This window comes from Strix uralensis, chromosome 8, assembly GCF_047716275.1.
Source record: "Strix uralensis isolate ZFMK-TIS-50842 chromosome 8, bStrUra1, whole genome shotgun sequence".
NCBI classification, from domain to species: domain Eukaryota; kingdom Metazoa; phylum Chordata; class Aves; order Strigiformes; family Strigidae; genus Strix; species Strix uralensis.
This window is the reverse complement of record NC_133979.1, coordinates 13,094,635-13,113,948: the sequence shown is the minus strand read 5'-3', so window position 1 is coordinate 13,113,948 and position 19,314 is coordinate 13,094,635. Positions and strand designations below refer to the sequence as shown.

Here is a 19,314-nt window from a genome sequence, read left to right as displayed (position 1 = left end):
GGCAGGAGCACCTGTTTCTTGGCAGGCGGTTGCCGGAGAAAGGGAAGAGATTTTCCCCGTGAGCTCCCTCGTTACCTTGATCCAGTGGAAGGAGAGCCAGGAAAAACCACTGCTGCCAGCCAGGAGCAGGGATCAGTGCTGGGCTGTCGTGTGTGGGCAGAGTCTGCTGCAGGTGAGTGAGCCCTCCTCCCCGGAGCCAGGCGTGTGCGGGAAGGGCTGTGCTTCATCAGTAGCTTCTGGCAGGTTTGGGGCTGCTTCAGACATACTTCTTAAGAGATCCTGCCTCTTGTCTCCACATCATTTCTTTCTTGTGCCATCGTATTTCCTCTTGGCACATAAGACTCGGGAGTTTCTTGTTCCTTTGGGACTCCCAGGCCTCCCTCGGCAGAGGTGCATCAGGACAGGCTCTGTGGGGTCAGGGTGATAGAGCCTGTTACGCATACAGAGGAAGGGGAACACAGAACTTTATAATGGAGCATGCCAAAGCTATCTAGATTTCTGTAAAAAGCAGCTGCATGCTGACCCTGTTACAACAAGCCCTCTGCCACCCTTACCCCCAGCGCTTCTAGGCTTGGTGAAAGGAAGGGACAATCCACCATCACCCAGGGCTTCCCTGCGGCTTCCTGAAAGATGTCTGGTGGCAGGAGCGCTGGTGGGACAGATGCTCATTTCTGGGAGAACATTATCCCTCTGGCAGGGTCAAGAAGGTGGGCTCTCCCCAGAGATACCAATTAGACAGCATAGGTTTGCCTGGATTTTGAGCAGCCCCAGAAAGGAGGAGCACTGGGAACTGGTGGCTGATGTAGCAGCCGAAGAAGTGTGGATCTCCTGCTAGGATTTTGGGTGAGACAGACAGATGCTGCATAAAAGCCCCATTACTCCCATTCCCTGCAGGTTCCTCTACCCCCACTCCTGAGTTCTCAGGAGAGGAGAGGGGACCTTCCCACATGTCCCAGGGCAGCAGCATCCCTGCTCCCAGGGGCACAGGTGGGCCTTGAGCACTATGACATTCAGAGCTTCTGATTTGTGTATTGGCAGTAATTCAGGCATAAAACAAAATATATGAGCTTCATTCTCTTTGAGCCTACTAGGAAATTAGGGTATAACAGAATATGCTTTAGGAAGCATTTCTTTACCAAGAGGGTGGTCAGACACTGGAACGGGCTTCCTAGAGAGATGGTCGATACTCCAAGCTTGCCAGTGTTCAAGAGGCATTTAGACAATGCCCTTAATAACATGCTTTAACTTGCTCAGCTCTGAGGTGGTCAGACAGTTGGACTAAGATGATCATTGTAGGTCCCTTCCAACTGAAACAGAATAGAATAGACAGAATAGAATAGACTATTTCAGTTGGAAGGGACCTACAACAATTCAGGGCTCTCATCTAGATTGCTCGTACAAATCATTTTATGTATTGTTATTTTACAGCAAATCTTGCCAGACTCTCCCAGTCTTCATGATGCTCACAAAGTCCACATAGCTGCATAAAACCCTTCCAAAGCTGTAAGCGCTGCAGGAGCCTGTCCCACCCCCAGGCTTCGCCTCCTGAATGCTGTGGGTAAGCAATGTCTCATGGTGTACCTTGGCCTCAGAGAGAGGAGTGAATTGAGGAGTAGTTCAACAGCTGAGTTGTATGTGGCTCTGAAACGGAAGTGCTAATTAACATACAGTCCATGGCCCGTCTGTCAGATATCAGACACTCAGACATCAAATGTCTATAAGTAAATAAATAAATGCATATACCATTCCCAGGCAGTCAGCAGGCATGCATCTCTCACACCTGCAGCCAGGAGTGTCCAGAAACCAGTTGATGATGACCCTCAGTTCCCAGTTAAATGTTGTCAGAGTAGGAAAAAAATACCCAGTGAAAAGGGAAAAACACGAACATTTTGTTTTCCTGCATTCCCAGTGCTTTCCTCTTCTTCCTCCCCAGCTGTCAGCCAGCAGTGGGGAAGGACAGCCTGTCAATTTTTTCCTGAAATGCGACCTTCAGACTGAAAGCATTGTGTGACTGGGCTGACCCTCTCCTCCTTTTTCTCTTGCATACAAAGATGGGAGCACTGAAGGTACTGGATTCAGTAGTAAGTAAATGGTAGAGATTAATGACCTGATGTGCTGCATAATGCCAAGAAACCAGATCAGCAAAGTTGCTGAGATCTGGTTTCATCCCTTCTCCAAGGATTGGTGGGTAACAGCCCAGGATAGGGCTCCTTTGGTTTAACATACAAAGACAATCAGATTTTTCTTAAAAGGATGGAAGGCAATACACCCCTGCTGAGGAATGGGAAACTGTAGTTAGATTTAGGGAAAAATGTATTTGTGATAAGGATGGTTAAACACTGGTATGATCCCAGAGGGGCTGTGGACCCTCCATACTTGGCAGTATCTAGCATCCAAGTGGATGTGGCCCTGAGCTGCTCAGTCTGACTTTGAGGTTAACTCCACTTTAAATAGATGGATGGACCAGGTGAATTCCCAAGATCCCATCCCATCTGAATTATTCTGTGATTCTAAGAGTGAAAATATTGTTATTAGTGGCCCAAACCCTCAGGGTCTAGAGAAGCCCAAGCAAGTGTGGATGCTTATAGAGCAAAATATTCTATTCCCAGAACATTTTCAAACAGACACATGGAAGGAAACATGGAGGCACACTTCAGTGGAAGCCTTTGCCTGTCCAAATCATTTGTTTAATAGAGGTTAATATAACACTGGGAAATACAGGCTCATAGAGGCCACACCTTATTTTGTTCTGCAGCCAGATGCTCTAACAGTTTTATCTTGCTCACTGACCTTCTTCTAATCAAACAAAAATTAAAATGGTTAAATTTTTAAAAGTAACATGAGAATGCAGTGCCATAGCTTGATTTTCTGTCACATTTTCCCTCATTGTCACTTGTACTGTTGTGGTTGTTTTGCTTACTGTTGTCACAACTTGTGTGCACAACTTCAGTCAAGCAGCAGAAGACTGCAGACTTTGCACTTCTCCAAGGTTTATGTTTTCTTAGTCCACAGTCCCAATCTAATCTACAAACCTGCTATCTACTAGACTCACCCATTTGCTGGTAAGGAGATAAGGCACCTCTGTGCTTGGAGAAGGAAAGGCAGGAGGAAGTAGTGCTTAGCACCGAGCTGGTTTGCATAGGCTGGGGAAATGTCTCCAGGCTCAATGTCTTTTCACCCCTCTACTTTGAAAGTGCTCAGTGACATCCTCGCCTTCTCAGGGACCTGTGTCCTGGGCACATGCAGACAGCACAAGGTATCTGCTGTCTCATGCAAAATTGAAGTGGGTCCCAGCAGGCACAAATCAGCATACTCAACCACAGCTTTTTTTCTCTCTAATTGATGCTTTCCGATTGTTCTGGCTCTAGCCAGGAGCTGCAGATCTCCCACAGGCCTCCAGGCAAGCGTACCCTCTGGAGCCTGGGTTTCTGTGTCCCAGCCCACTCCCTGCCCAGGCAGTTCAAGCACCAGCAGCCGTGCAGGGGAGCAGCACAGTGCACAGCTCATGTGGCACGATGGGTCCTGGGCCTGCAAACCCGCGATGGTTACAGACTTCCTGGACACGTGCTGCCAGCTGGCAGCATGCCCTGAGCCACGTCCAAACTGACCTCATGCTCCATCACAGCCGGGGAGTGACTCAGGAGGAGCTTGGCCTGACACTGTCAGGCGGTGTCTGGTTCAGGCACCCCCCCCACTATTGTCCTCCCTCCCCCCCCCCCCCCCCCATTGGCTTGTCTCCGATGGAGGGGGATTTTCAGGCATTTGTTGGTAGCAAAGGCATTGCCATAAGGGGATGCGGTCTGTGGAGGCTGTCTGAGGACAGGGAGAGCTGTGGGAAGAAAGATCCCTGGTGTGTGCAGACCTGCCATCCGTGGAGGTCACAAATCATCCCCACCCATCCGTAATGATCCCAGAGTCCCAGCGCTGTGCGGAGCAAGGCACAAAGACAAATGTAGTGTGTTTGGCATGGGCTGACAGGGTCCTGGAGAGCCATTTCTAGCAGGCAGGGTGCTGCGTGGCCTTCCCCACCCGGGAGAAGTGACACAGCTCTGACACAAGGGATCTGCATCAGTTCCTGTCCCCGCCACAGGCTCCCGTGGGACTCTGAGCAGTTTGTGTGTGTGTGTTCCCGTGATCGCTGAGGGTGCGTCGTCCTGTCTGGGAGGTGACCAGGGAGGCAATTCGTGGGTCTCCAGGCTCTGCCCCATGTCTCAAGGGCTCAGCCATACTTGAGATCCTCCCACACTGTCCTTCCCAGCACCTCTCCCTGTTCTGGGCACTAGCTGGGCTGGGGGGTCTCTCTGGTGCTGTGGGACCAGCTGGAGCACTCACATGCTGCAGCAGGATGTTATGTGAGAGAAATTCAAGTAGTTTTCACTCTTGGTGTAAAACTGTACCCAGAGAAGCATTGAAGGGGGGCCAGGACGCTGAGGAGGGGGTGAGCCCAGGAAGCCGGGCTGCGAGTGAGACCAGGCACTGTGCCAAGGGGAGCCCAGCTAAGCACAGCACCACGGAGCCTGCCTCCACGCTGCAGCCACTGCTGCCCTTCCCCTGCTCCCCTCCAGTGGTGAAGTGCTTCAGGGATCAGCAGAGAGGAGAGCAAAATTGTAGGGTACCAGGTCCCAGCTGTCTGGGGATTCTTTCCAGGGAAGTGCTGAGACCACTGGAGATGTAACCATCATATATCTCTAGAGAACTTGAGAGGGGGAACCACTGGCAATGCAGGAATGGGGACAGGTCTGAGAACTTACAGCAAGGGCAGCTCTTGCTCTTCCAGTGACTGGACTGGAAGGGTTAAGCCCCAGTCCTGACCCCCACCTCCTGCTGTCATTCTGGGCAGCAGAGCCAGTTGGTGACAAGAGGCTGATGCTGATGAGGGAGCATGTGAAGCCAGAGCTGTGAATGGGGCTTTATCCCAGGAGAGACCTGCCTCTGCTCCGTCCCTGCCCTGCTGGCAGCACCAGCTGCAGGCAGAGTCCTGTGGGCAGTGATGTGCCAGTAGCCTCTGAGCAGGGCTCAGGGGGCTGGGGAGGCAGGAGACTCACCCTTGGGGCAGGCTGAGGTCCCCCCGCAGTGCACAGAGGTCTCCCAGGAAGACACGCGTGGCTGAGCTGTGCTCCAACGCATGGGGCTGCTGTGAGGGAGGCAGGGGAAGGTCTGCAGGCCAGCCTGGGGCGACCAAGGCCCAGGGTTTGGCTGGGGATTTTTTGGTACAGGGAGCAGGGTCTCTGTTTAATAATATCTCTTCTTGACTCTTTCAGATAAAAGACACAGGAAAGGAAGGACACAGCCCTGGTTGTTCCCTTATGGTGCTGCTCAGGGGATGCTCCACCATGTCCTGCAGCCCTGCCTGGGGGGTGGGCTCAGCCCCAGCGCATGGACCATAGCTCTTCAGGCGGCACTGCTGCAGAAGGCAGCTCCACCAGGCTCCAGAGAATGAGACAGAGGCATCCCCTCTTGAGAAATGCAGCTGCCTTTGAAACTGCTGCTGCCTTGACCCTCCACATCGCTGTAAGGGTGTAGATTCATCAGTGCAACCACCCCACCGTGCCCTCCCCATCCAGCCGTCCACCATGCCAGAGCTGGCAGAACTGAGCAGCCCCCGCACCCCTGTGGATGCAGACCACATCCAGAGGAACATCTTGGAGGAACATGTGGAGCTCTGGTGGTTCCAGGACCCCAAGAAGTCCATCCTGTGCTATGGGATGGCTGTGGTGCTGATCCTGGCCTGCGGGATTGGTGGCATCATCCTACTGTACAGCACTAGCAGCCGGTCTGGGGAGTGGAGGCTGGCTGTGGGCACCACACTCTGCCTCCTGGCCCTGCTCGTGCTGCTGAAGCAGCTGCTGAGCTCTGCAATCCAGGACATGAACTGCATCCGCAGCCGGGATCAGATCGAGCTCCTGAAGAGCGGGGGCTTCTCGGACTGCCTGGTGCTGCTGCTCAGTGCCCTGGTGCTGGTGGTCTGTGGGGTCGTGCTCACCATCCTCTCCACCACGACCATGCAGCTGAGCCCTGCACGGCCACTGGCCAGCATGTTCACCAGCGGGGTTGTCCTCCTGACCGCTGGCAGTGCCATCCTCCTCTGCCTGCTGCTCTACCTGCTCTGCACCTCCTGTCGCCAGGCTGCTCCTCGGAGCCTGGAGACCGGCGAGATCCGTGTCTTCACCATCTCTGGCCGCCTCGCTGCGAACAGGCGGCTTCCTCCCACCTCCAGCATGGCCAACCTGATCTGACCCAGGACACCCCTGCGTGAGCCTCACTGGATACAACCCATCAGCAGGGCTTGTGCCAGCCTTTCCTGCAGGAAGGGTGCGCGTTGCAGTGTGCCTTGTGCTTCTTTCGGAGATGACTGGCATTTGCTTTGCCCCAGGCTGACGGCACAGCAGGGACTTGGGGTGCCTGGATGGGCTCCGTGACCTGACGCGTTAGGAGCACAGCACTGGCTTGGCTGGTGTTTTATCTCCACAAAGCCTCCTGCGGCAGCTGCTGCCCACCCAGCTGTGACCCCTGTCACAGAGTTAAGGTGAGCCTGTCCTGTACCCCTGGGGACCCCAGTACTTGCTTGGTTCCTGCAGTTCCCAGAGCTGTGCTGTGTGCTCTCCTGGCAGGAGAGGCTGTGATTGCAGGTGGTATAAAACCACTCTGTGCTTTGTGCAGAGCCGCTAACTCCTGAGCAAAGTAGAGCCTCTAGCAGCTGATGAATGGCAGGAAATATTCTGCATGTCAGCAGGCATGCAGCGCAAGCGAAGGGAGCTTGGTGGGAGGTACAGCTGCAGGGGCTGCTCCTGAGCAAACATCTGCGTGTCTGTGGGAGCGAGCGTGGGATTTTCATGGGATGTCTGTGCCAGAGCCCCAGCATGGCTGGACCCCACATGAAACACCGTTTGTGTTTGCAATGCCAGGATCTGTTTCAATGTTACATTTCGGCAGCCCACCACCTTCTGTGGTTTATCAAAGGGGTGATCAAAGGGTGTTGGTGTCAGGTCCCTGACAGGCTATCAGTCTGGACTGTGCTGGGACTCTGTTATCATGCCAGAGTGCTCCAGCCACATGAGCCACAAGCCGCAAGGTGCAGTCGCTGGGGGATGGTGAAGGGATAATGCTGCTCTGCAAGGGTGGTGCGAGGCGGGAGCACTGTTGCCCTCTGACAGGAGTTTCCCAAGCAAGAGGCACCCCTGCTGCTGCAGGAGCGCTGCAGCTCAAGCCAGTCCCTGCCTGTTCCTGCACGGTTTCTGTCTCCCAAGTGCTGCAGCTGCTGTGGGGCAGAAAAGGTCTTTTGCTACCACTTGGGCCTTACCTGGAGCTTTTTTGGTGTTTTTATCTCTACAAGGTATCTAGCACTGAGGTGTCTTTCCCAGAGGCAGAGTAACAACTCGCCTCGGGAGCTTTTCCTGTGACTTGAGGCTAATTTACCTGTCAAAATTCTCATTTCCTCCATATACCCACAAACCATTTCACAGCCCTTTCCACAGACACAGATGCTAAACTCTTAGCAAAGCTGCTCCTGTGCAACGTTCTCTTCCTCTTCATCTTCCTGACTGCTCCTGTCCCTCCTCACCTAAGCTGCTCTGCCCCAACTGTTATTTTTGCTCATTATTTGCTAAATTCCCTCTGTAATGGAACTATTATTTTTTGGTGCCTGGTAGAAAATTTATTGGAAGAGGATAGTAGCTCATTCCGTTAGTAACAGCACAAATCACTGTCTGTGTTACACCTGGAGGCAGTGTCAGAGTTCAGCATCAATGAACCCCACCAGCTATACGCTGGACAATGAGGACTTCATCCCTTTGCAGCTCCAGACCACACTGTCCCCGACGTACTCAGGTAGCATGAGGGCATTTCTGTATTCACCCACTCTTGTCCTGCTCCTGCTGGCTTTCCTTCCACAGAAGCCTTGGATTTTTTCCCCAAAGTACAGGAACATCATTTTAGCTTTTATTTCTGGATATCTGTTATTTCTACATTTTCCTCTGCCACTTTCACATCATCCATAGATTTTATTAAACCGCTGTTTCCTCCTCTCTCTGCATCACTTCCCTTAATCTGCCCAAGAGTTCAGAGGGTGGTACCAAGCTCAGGTATTTCTGTGCTAAAACTCTGCGAAGCAAAGAGCTGTCCTTCCCCTCCAGGCTCTTTGACACCAGGTCCAGCAGGGACCCCTGTGCGTGTACAGGGAGGGACAGGCCAGAGCTGGACAGTTTTGCACCATTACCATTCCTGCTGCTCTGCACATCTGTGTCAGTGGCACGTGCAGTTAAACCAAGCTGCACCACCTCTGCCTATTGCAGTGCTTTAGCAGTTACCCCCAGCTCCCCTAACCTGCACATGTGGACAGGCTGCAGCTGCCTGCACACCAGCTGTTTTGCACATCTGGGCATTTCTGTGAAGATGCGTGACTGCACCCAGCTCGCAGCTCCATGCTGCCTGCATGCTAATGTGAATCCTGCCCTCCATAGCCCCTTCAAAATGTGCCCAAAGTGCCCACGAATTGTGTCAGAAAAGGATGTTCATGGGCGGTGAGAGCAACCCAAAGAAATAATGTCTGAGAACAGGCTGTCCCTGAAAATGGTGGTTTGGCTGTCTGGCTGTCCAGATGGACAGCCTGCGCTGCCCCAGTCACTGACCCACCTCTGCAGCAGTGGTACTGTCTTGTTCCTTTCTTGGTCCCTGTGTTGTGTGTGGAAATAGATAATAAAGTGTTACAGAAGTCAACTGTGTTGAAGGCTGATGCTTGAGCGTTGGCCTCTCTGCAGAGCAGGAGGTGCCAGGGCTGTGCAGAGCTGGCCTCTGCTGAGGCTGAGCCCAGGACAGAAATCATGACAGCCCAGGGTCCCTCCTGTGGCTGTGGTTTCAGCTCATCAGCTAGTGTGGCTCCACCACCACAGCCCCTCAAATACCAGTACTTATTTCCTGATACACAACTCTCACCTCCAGACTTGCATGTCCCTCTGCTTAAAGACCTAGACATAGCCAGTCCCCCCTACCACTGCTCTGTGAAGCTAAAACCTGGCCATGCCCCTGAAAGATGCTCACGTGGAGCTCACAAAGCCTCCTGAATTTGTCGGTGCCGGCTGGTTTGTTTACAGAGAAGCTGTTTTGCCCTGCAGTAGGGCTGAGCCTCCAGCCTCACGGCGGCAGCTGCTGCCTGCAAGGAGCTGGGAACCAGTCTGCCTGCATGCCTGCTACTGCACCCGTCCGCCAGCCTCAACCACCATCATTCTGGCAGCTTCCTGGGGGACCCACCTTGAGAAGGCACCTCCTTTTCTGCTCTGACCCTCTTGTATTTCCAGCTCTGCATGCCAGATGCATTTCCCCCAACGTGAGCTGCCAGGCTCCCGTCTGCTTGCACTGGAGCTGCCTGCAGAGAGGGCAAGAGGGGCTGACACGGGACCAGGGCCCCCTGCACACCAGAAAAACGGTCACGTCTGCTCAGTTAAAGAATAAACGGGTGGGCCTCCCAGCAGGGTCAAAGTAGACAAACAACTCACCACTACATACTGAGGGATGAGAGTGAGCAAGATCCTGCATAAGTAAGTCTGAGCAGTTTTATTTTTAATCTCATTTAAGACATTGCTGAGACCAAAAGTAAAATACTGCATCTAGCACAAGTTCTTGTGATTGAAAAGCATGTTGAAAAGCCCAGAAAATACCCTCCAAAAGATACCAGAAATGCATTTTCCCAGCCCCCAGGTTTAAGTCGCCTATCTTACCTGAAAGATATTAGAAATTTCCAAAAATTACAGCATATATTGTATTCTCACAGGTAGCTGTTAAGATGAGCCCAGAAAGCAAAACATGAGGCAGGGACTGCACAAGTAAAGCTCAGTTTAGAAAATGGCATTTAAGAGCAAAAACGGGCTGCCCAGTGAAACAAGCCAGCAGGTTTTCCTCCTCCTCCTCCTGGCTTCAGCTGGCACGTTCCCTCTCTGGAAGCTGCTTTAAGCCACTGGCCTGTATCACCCATCCAATGCCTGACCCCGTCATCCCCTTTGGTTTACATTCTCTGACGTGTATTATTTAGTTTTGCCTACAGTGTGCTCTGTAAATATCTTAATGAGTAGAGAAATAGAAAGGCAGTTTACAGTGAAATGGAGGTTTGAAAGAGATGGGGGGCTGCAAGAAATGCTGTCCCTGTGATGATGCTTCATGCTCTGGAGCATGAGGGAGATTCCTGGGCTATCAGGGACTGTAAGAAGCTGACTGTGCCCTGGGAAATCTTCCCAGCCCAATGGCACCAGCCTTGTGAAACACTGACTATGGAGGGCGAATGCTGCTGCTGCTCCCTGCTTTTAACCCCAGCATGACCCACACAGGCACGACTGGCTACAGCAGAAACAACTTGCAGATACCTATGTCTCATGTGCTGTTTATCATACCACAAAGATGACAGGAATGCAAAAATTATAATGTTTGTATAATTCCATGGTTAGAGATACAGATGGAACACTATAATGGGTGCCGGGGGACAGGGCTGTCTCACCCCAGCGCATGTGCCTGCCTGACGCCACAACCGGCGCCGCCAACAAGTTTGCTCAGCTCTGCAGAGCCGACATGGAAAGGTAAGTGCCTTTCTAGCACATCTTGCTGGAGAGGGAAGAGAGAGAAGAGAGAAGTGACGCGGCGGGAAGCAATGCTGGAGAGACGTGCAGAGAAACTCTGCAATGACGCACCGAGGCTGCCCACACCACGGCAGGTGACAGATTTGTTTGCACAAGAGCACTTGTGCCACAGACCTGTTCTCTCACTGCTGCAGTTAACAAGGAATGTATTTATGGTCCTTGAAAGCACATGCAAAAAAAGCCACATCCCAGCTGTGGGGCTGGGGGTCTCCTCCTGGCACCACCACTGGGAGACCCCCAACAAACCATCGCAGGCAGAGGCAGGATTAAATCATGCTTTAATCACACCCGGAGTGACAATATATTGAGGGACAGAGCAGAGCTGGGTCTGCAACCGGGGGGGAGCAGGGCCAGTGCCTGAGACCCCACAGGGAGCACTAGGGCAGGCTCTCCCCACCCCACCAGGCTGCCTGGGCAGGATAGGCACCATCTCCTTCATCCTCAGCATCTGAGCAGGGCTGGGAGAGCAGCAGCGGGTCTGTGTCCCTCTGCCGGTGTAGCCCTGTTGGCGTCACACTGGGGCACTGTGGGGCTGGCTGCCTTCAGCCTCCATCACCATTCCCAGCCCACCCCTTCTCTTCTCTTCTCTTCTCTCCTCTCCTCTCCTCTCCTCTCCTCTCCTCTCCTCTCCTCTCCTCTCCTCTCCTCTCCTCTCCTCTCCTCTCCTCTCCTCTCCTCTCCTCTCCTCTCCTCTCCTCTCCTCTCCTCTCCTCTCCTCTCCTCTCCTCTCCTCTCCTCTCCTCTCCTCTCCTCTCCTCTCCTCTCCTCTCCTCTCCTCTCCTCTCCTCTCCTCTCCTCTCCTCTCCTCTCCTCTCCTCTCCTCTCCTCTCCTCTCCTCTCCTCTCCTCTCCTCTCCTCTCCTCTCCTTTCTGTCCCCAGTCACGTGGGGGCAAAAGCCAAGGGCAGGTGGGAAAGGGCAGGAGGGAGATGGAGATGAGGGGGACAGAGAGAGGCTGCAGCGGTGGTGGCTGGGCTGCAGGCTCAGATGGAGAGGTGCGACCCCCGCTCCTCTTCCTCTGGCAGCTGCTCACTTGGCTGGATGTAGTTGTCTTCGATGAAGCCGTCGTCATCCTCAGCTTGAAGGTCAGCAGCACCGGGCATGGGGTGTCTCTCGCAGTCTCCCCGGCCTGAGGACCCCCTGTTCCAGCCACTGCCGTCCTCCATGGGGCTGCCTCCGATCGAGCTGGTTTCAGGTAGTGGCCGGTGGCGGTAGCTGGCAAAGTTCTTGTGGAAGAGCTTGCACTTGGCAGCCAGCGCAATCAGGACAGAGATGCCGATTGCTGCCACCAGGAAGCCCACCAGGTACGGCCAGCTCCTTCCCCCCTTCCCGGCAGGTGCTGTGGTGGCTGCGGCACAAGAAAGACACATCAGGGCACAGCGGGTCAGCCTGTGGCATACCCAGCGCTCCTCAGCAGCCAGCCCTGTGCGTGCCTGCAGCGTGCAGCCAGCACTGGATTGCTTTCATTAGGAGTAATATAAATGCTCTTCACCAAGAGCTAGCTACCAAGGGGGTGTGAACACTGCGAGGAAAACTGCCAGACGGCTGTCTGATAATGGTGCCCATCACTGTGGAGTCTGTGCACTGTGTGGCTTTGTGGCATCTGCTAACTTTTCTGTTGCAAAGCCAGCAAACACCTCCAGGTGGTGGCCACCCTCCCTACCAAGCCACCGCACCAGCGGCGGCTGGGCAGCTGGAGCCCCTGGGACTGCAGGCAGAGCAGGGGGTCTCCACCTATGGTCCCCTCTGGCATGACGGAGGGCAGGAGTGAGCTAGACCTTACGGACGCCTCCGTAGCTGCACAACTTACTGTTGTTGTGGGTCACTGTGATCTGCTGCGCCGTGCTGACCCACCGAGGAAACCGCTGCTTCATCCAGCAGCCCAGCTCCTGGGAATCCAGACCTGCGACCTCCCGGCCCTGCAGCCCCGGGGGCAATGCACAGGTCACCTGCACAGCTGGAAGACACATCGACTAAGGTGGGACCAGGGGTCTTTGCCCATCTCCTCCCCAATTTAGAGAAAACTATCTCTGCTTGCTCCCAGGTTGATGGGACACATCACAAGGTGCTCCTGGCTCTGCCCTCCAGCCTCACTCACCCTCAGCACATTGTAAGGCACAACCAAAGAAAAAATTCCCTGACCAAGGAGTCATTCAAGTGTGTGACTGTTTAGCAGGTTCCTTTTAACTGGATAATGTCAAATTCATGGATACTAATAGAAACCCCACTGTCACAGGGCTGCTCTTGCTTGAGAGCTGAGCTCAGAGGGATGGAGCTGATCTGGCTCCAATGGAGGAGCTGCCAAGTGCTCAGCAGCTCTTGAAAATGTGGTCACTCCATGTAGATACATATAGGTGGATTTAGGGGCTGAAGAGCACATGCAGCCCCTTTCCCAGAAGAGTGGCTAAATTATCCTGCTGTCATTTCTGGAAGTCTTTGGTATCATATGTAACTGCAAGCAAGGAACAGACACATCCCCTTTTGGTTCGCTGTCCCTCAACAGGGTGGGAGATGTCCCTGGAGAGCCATCTCAGAGCATGCCTGGAGTTGGAGCAAAAGGATTGAGCGGGACCTCTGCACCCAGGATTTCTCCCACCTGACACCTCTCCTGCCAGCCACCCCTGCCCTCTCACCTTGCCTGCGCTGTAGCCACTGCTGCAGAGGGTGCGCGGTGCAGTCACAGACCCAGGGGTTCCCTTCTAGCAGGACCTGCGGGACTGCCTCCATCAGCTGCAGGCTCAGAGCGTCCACAGAGACCAGCGCATTGTGCTGCAGGTCCAGGTGGAAAAGAGCCTTCAGCGGCAGGAAGAAAGGGACCTCAAGCCCTTGCAGACTGTTATTTCTTAGGAGCAGTGTCTGCAAGTTTCCCAAGCCCTTGAAAGTGTCCGTGTGGAGGTAGGTGATGCTGCAGCTGCTCAGGTCCAGCAAACGCAGTGCCCTGAGGTTGGAGAAGACTGCTGGGCTCAGTGCTAGCAGGGCATTGCTTGAGAGGTTGAGGGACCGCAGGGAAGGGAAATGCATCAACAGAGTCCCATGATGAGGCACAACCAAGGAGTTGAAGGAGAGGTCCAAACCGGTGATGTTGCTTGGAAGGGAACTTGGAGCGTGCAGGAGGCTCTTCCCATTGCAGTCAGCCCATCCCTGGGAAAAGAGCTGCTGTCTGAGATAGGCTCTCTGTGCTGGAGAGGGTCTCTAGACTGAGACTCCCCAGAAGTTCAAACCCCTTAATTAATTACCCTTGCAGATTTTAAAAAAGCAAAGACACAAAGAACTTTAAAAAAAACCATGAGTTGCCAGTTTGGTGTGGGCCAGGATAAATGGAGAAAGATGAGCTGGACAGCCAGGACTGAGCAGCCAACTGAAGGAGTAAAGAAGGAGCGTGGAGAACCCAAACAGACAAGATGGGTGTGAAGGGACTAGGTTGTCACTCTCCTGTCCTCCCTTACAGGGCAGTTGTCATACAGAGTCAGCTTGCAGAGGGCCTTCCTCTTCCTCCCCCAGATTGCCACCTCCAGCCCCCAGGGAGCTCTTGTGTGACAAGGGCGTCCTCCCAGCGGGGGCAAGGCAGTGAGCAAGATCCCTGCCTGCTGGAAGGGCAGGCAGACAGGCAGCGGCAGGCAGGAGCAGTGGGACCTGCACCAGGCACCCCTGCCAAGAGCTGCTCCTCGGGGCCTGTGCAGGATATTGCACCCATGCCTCCAGCCCTCCCCTGTTTCTGATGATACACTGCGAGTGGCAGAGGCTACTAAACAAAACAGACCAGGGACCATTCACTGTCCCAAAAGGCCAGTCGTGCATGCTGGATGGATCAATCAACCCTCATGGATAGAGTTTTTTTCCCCTAAAAACTGGGTGGTCAAATTCAAGCTGGTTTTGGGGAGCAGTCCCCAACATGTGTTACTCCTCCTTGGGCTTTATGTTGGAGAGGGTCAGCTGCCCACACTAAAGCTACCAGAGATCAGGTCAGCAGTTTAAGTTTGGTTGAACAGGCACAGGCTCCTGCTCGATGCTGTGTTTGGGCCCCCCAGGCAGAGGTGCCGTGCTGGAAATTTGCTGTGGTCCATAGTCCTGTGTTTCTAGGTCTGGCTGGTTCCCAGCTAACTGGCCTTTTCATTTCTTTGCCTCTCATGTGATCACCTCTCCTTTCATCCTCCTGTTCACCTAAATCTATCAGACCCTGCTGTCCCTGCTTTCTAGAGGAATAGATGTGCACTTACAAAGCTGGGCTGCTGAGGGCTAGGTTATAATGGGGCTGAGCCATGTGGGCACCACACAGGTCCTGTCTCAAGCTCAGACAGGGCTGGGCTTGGGGACACTGAGGAAAACAGTGCAAGCCTTCTGAGGGAGTATCTGAGAGCTGGGTGGGCAGCACTGCCCTGTGCCATCTGTCCACGACAGCCACTTTTCCTGCTTCCTCCTGGCTCCTGCCTGGTGCAGCTGAACTACTGCCTGCGGCGCTTGTCCCAGTGGGATGGGTTAGTTCTATTTCCTGCTCCCCGCCAGACGTGTGGGGGTCCTGACCCCACAGCTGCCCTGACCCTGGCTTCAGTCACTGCATCACCATGCACTGGAGAAGGGAGTGGGGGGCTGGGAGCCCCTCAGGAAAGTGCTTCGCTGCTGCTCGCCCTGCACCCCGTATGGGCAGCTGTGTTATGGCTGCAGCCAAGAGACCCCCAGAGTCAGAAATGCCACAGCTCAGACAAGGCTTTGCCAGCCCTGCTGTGCTCTGGTGAATGGGCTGGACAATGTGACATGTTCAGCCTGAGGCTGGGAGCAGGGGTGTTGTGGGGCTGGGAGACAGGGTGCTGCAGGGCTGGGAGCAGGACAGCCAGGCTCCACGTGTGGGTGAACCACCCCTGTGGCTGGTGGCCACTTGCACTGCACATCCCCCAGTTAACTCCGCTTCCTCCCGTAGGTTTTCATTGCTCATTGTCTCTCAAGCCATGCAGAGCAGGAGCTTCCTGCCAGGGCCTGCTGCCCGCAAGCACACGGTGCTGCCACCCCAGCTGTGCTGGCAGGACCGCGAGTGGGGTGTCCCTGCCCACCCCCAGCTGCTGCCCACACTGGAGCCCCCTTGGCCACCCTACCTGGTGATCGAGGCTGCAGGGGTGTCCCGTCACCACTGACCAGGCGTAGAGGAGGCTGCAGACCCCGATCAGGCGGGCAGGAGCCATTTGGCTCCAGGAAACTGCCGCGCAGAAAAACAAGACTCAGGGAAAGCTGGGAAGCCGGTGGAGCCGGCCGTGCAGGGCAAGGTGTGGCCACGGCCACACGGCCTGGGGCCCCCGCCGAGCCCCTGCACTCCCGCCGCACGGCCCCGCAGACCACCAGCACCTGGGAGCCAGCCCGGCTGCGGCCACAGCCCCGCTCCCTCCCGACGGCTGCGCGCGGGTGAAAGGTGACGGCAGTGGTTACACATTAACTGCCGCGCCCCGCCACCTCCCACCTGCTGCCTCCCGTGACGGGTGACCAGGGGACCGCCAGCATCTGCCTGGTGGTCCATGGGGTGCTGTGGGGGCTGCCTTGGTGGGAGCAGAGCACCGGGAGGTGCTGGGGGGCCAGAGGAGGAGGGGAGCACCTCTATGGCATCTGCCCTGAGATGGCCGTGCTCAAGGAGAGAGCCAGAGCCTGGCCCCAGTGCTGTGCCCCGGCTCCACGCACCCAGGGCAAGGGCACGCACCAAGCCTCTGCCAGAGAAGCTGGAGCTGAGGCAGCAGGAAAGTGTCCTACAGGAAAATAAAAATTTTATTGGAATTCAGGTGGATAGGTGTTTAAAATGTGCAGCAAATGGGCAGGTCCTGGGCCCAACAGTGGCTCAGAAGTGTTGGCTTTCCAGCATCAAGGAGCTTCTAACAAAAATGTGACTTCCCTGAGCAGCACCCAGGGCTCCTGTGAAGGTCCTAGAGGACGGGGGTGCCCCACCACCTCTGGCACCCCCGACACAGACCCACTGCTCATCAGTAGTGCTCCCTGCCAGCCCTGCCGTGGAGTCAGTGAAAATTTGGGAAATCACATCAAAGCAGCACCTTGTGGGTGCTTGCTGGCACATGGTTGGGTGGGATGTGCTCCCATGACCACGGGTGCTGGGGCAGGTAAGCGGGCAAGGACTGGCAAAGCTTTTGCCTCTGCAGCAGGAGGGAGCCCCAAGCTCTCTTCCCTGTTCCCTGCTCCCCACTCTCCATTCCCCACTCCCACTCCTGCTCAGCAGCAGGAAGCTGCCTGCCAACAAGAGCACTTTGGATCTGCAGTTTCCATCCCGGCAGTGGCTGGGACAGGGCGGCCCCACTTCCCCCTGCTGCCAAGGGGCTCCTCCGCAGCCACGTGTCCCACCCTTTCCTCGGGGAAAGGGCTTCCCAGCAGCCTGTCCTTCATCCTGCTAGTGTGTGGTGGATATCAACACAGCCAGGCAGCTGCCTGCTCCCCAGCTGCCTTGCCAATGGGACCAGGTGGGTTGAGGGTGAAGCAGCCCTTAACCCCGCCTTGTAGGGCCTCCCCAGGGCTCACTGTGCACTTAAAAGAAAACAAATGGCCAGAGAAGCAGGGCTAGAAAATGTTGCTGAGGCAGCCCAGCCTGTTGGTGGATTCACAGGGCGTTTGCATTTCCTATCAGGAAACGTATCAGTGCGTTATGGTTTCTGGCATGTGGTGCTGTGCATTAGAATGTACAAATGATAACAAAAAGAGGTATTTTTGTCACTCTTTTTTAGTCTGTTGTGATTCAGCAAAAACGTTGAGGTCTGTGAATTCAGCAGAAATTCAGGTGCTTTCACTGTGCTGTGTGTTGAGCAGCTGGAGCTTTCCATATTACAGGAAAGTGTGGCGAGCTGCTTTGGCTGGGCTCAGCTGCACCCACCTCCCTGGTTCCTCCTCTAGAGATACATAGGGTTAAACTGGAGCTGCAAGGTCCTGGTTGGGTCTCCCCACAAAAACCTCCCAGAGAGTTTTCCTACCCCACCTCCAGCCCAAGGGTTCTGCACCGATAAATACTTCTTACCCAGGTGTTCCTAGAAGAAATGCAAGGGGACAAATCAGCTTGGGTCAGATCCCTCAATGGATCCCTGAGATCTCCTGGACATCACCTGGTGTGGAGAGCTGACCCCAACTGGCTCCCATTCCCCAAAAGAGCAAAGCAATGCGCTGGTTCCCCTCGGACAGTAAGAGGAGCCATGCTGTGCTCCCTGGAGGAGCACGCTGCAGGGCCTGCGGTTGCAAAGCCTTCCCATAAAGCTTGTTTGTTCTGTGTAAATAACCCTGTCCTCAAACGGATCTTCGTGTCAGAGGACATTTCACAGAATGCATCATAACTCACAGCTCTGTGTGCTGCCAGGGGAGCACAGAACGAGTTGCTTCCCCCGGCGCGGTGCATGTGAGCACGCGGTGGCACGATTGCAATTACAGTTCTGAGTGTGGCTGGCCTCTACAGCCAGTGAACTAGGGAAGAAGCCATTTATTTATCTATTTATGTATCCTGCAGCTGTACTGAGCGTGCGAATGAATCCCTGACCCAACACGCTTGCAAATGAGCTTGGGGTTGGCCAGGCAAATGGGGATGTGGGGTGCCCCAGGAGGGCACAGACGGCAGGAGGGACCAGCCTTGGCTGCCTGGCCCCTGCATGTCCTGCTGTGAGATGGCCTTGTGCTCCACACTGACATTATGGTTGTGCCTCAAGTGCCCTGGGGGATGGTCCAAAACCAGAGCCCCTCGCCTGTGCACAGCCCACAGCAGAGCACCGTGCTTAGATTTCCCAGACAAATGGGGGCAGCTGCATCTGGTGTCCATCTTTTTCAGATCCTCTCCATCCCTCCTGTCGCGGGGTGGTCGGGTGGTTGCACTGGAGCCCCTGCCCGCTGCCATCCCTCCCTCAGCACACCATGGGCACCGCACGACCCTGGAGTGCGCTGTAAATAGTCGGAAGCGATGAATGGATTTCCCCTTCCTCTCCATGTGTGCTTTAGATTTTTGGCCGGATACAACATGAGCTCAGGACACACCAAAACATGAAGCTCGCTCCCTAGCAGCACTGGTTTTCACGTGGGAACAGTTCAATTTGTGAGGCAGCGTGAGGCTTGGTGGGTGAAGCTTACAGTGATTTCCTGGAGAATGCCTTTCTTTTGCCAGGCGAAGAGCCCAAAGCCCACCGGAGGTGAGGGGGGCAGCAGGGCCATGCTGTGCCATGCCTGTGCCCGTGCTGGTACCTGTGCTTGCACTGTGCATGGGAAAGCACTCAGGGAAAGCGCTCAGGGAAAGCCAGGCTTTCTGCCGCTTTCTACTTCCTCCCAGACATGTTTACTGCAACACGGAGGGTTTTCTCTCTTGGCAGTAACCGCCCTCCCATGCAGGCTGGCCATCTCTTTGTCGCCCTGCCTGTGATCCCACTCAGCCCCTTTCAACCCAGCCCCGCGACGGGCTGCTGCAGGCATGAGTCAGGCCCCAGCACAACACGGAGCCCAGGTGGGGCCATACCTTGGCACCCTGGCTCGTGGTGGCAGGAGGCCAAGGTGTCACAAGGTGTGTACGGCCTCAGCATCACCACACGCTGCTCACCGGGGGAGAGCCTGCACAGGGCAGCTCCTGCCAGCTCCTGGAGTCAGGGCCGTCTCCAAACAATGGGTGGAGAGCAGGAAACGCTGCATGGGAAACAGGATTTGGCTCCGCCGCCGCCGCCAGCCACGGCCCCTTGGCCCCTTTCCTTT

At 55.0% G+C, this 19,314-nt stretch overlaps 2 protein-coding genes across 5 annotated transcripts; one reads left to right on the top strand and one right to left on the bottom strand.

Annotated features, from left to right (window-relative positions):
* The first annotated feature begins 4,993 nt into the window (after positions 1-4,993).
* Positions 4,994-8,715, top strand: TMEM125 (transmembrane protein 125). 2 transcript variants are annotated; one of them, XM_074877197.1, is made up of 2 exons: positions 4,994-5,136; positions 5,262-8,715. In XM_074877197.1, the coding sequence occupies exon 2, from the start codon at positions 5,574-5,576 to the stop codon at positions 6,234-6,236; it is 663 nt and encodes a 220-aa protein (XP_074733298.1). In that variant the 5' UTR covers positions 4,994-5,136; positions 5,262-5,573; the 3' UTR covers positions 6,237-8,715. The 2 variants fall into 2 exon arrangements, with proteins under 2 accessions (XP_074733298.1, XP_074733297.1); XM_074877196.1 differs by having other exon boundaries at positions 4,994-5,155.
* Positions 8,716-11,424: 2,709 nt separating this feature from the next.
* C8H1orf210 (chromosome 8 C1orf210 homolog) lies at positions 11,425-16,005 on the bottom strand. Of its 3 annotated transcripts, none has more exons than XM_074877193.1 (4): positions 15,708-16,005; positions 13,254-13,773; positions 12,431-12,577; positions 11,425-11,968 (listed from the first exon to the last, which is right to left on the bottom strand). In XM_074877193.1, exons 1-4 carry the CDS (start codon positions 15,792-15,794, stop codon positions 11,604-11,606), a joined length of 1,119 nt encoding a protein of 372 aa, XP_074733294.1. In that variant the 5' UTR covers positions 15,795-16,005; the 3' UTR covers positions 11,425-11,603. The 3 variants fall into 3 exon arrangements, with proteins under 3 accessions (XP_074733294.1, XP_074733295.1, XP_074733296.1); XM_074877194.1 differs by having other exon boundaries at positions 13,254-13,761; XM_074877195.1 differs by having other exon boundaries at positions 13,254-13,389; positions 15,708-16,004.
* Positions 16,006-19,314: the final 3,309 nt, after the last annotated feature.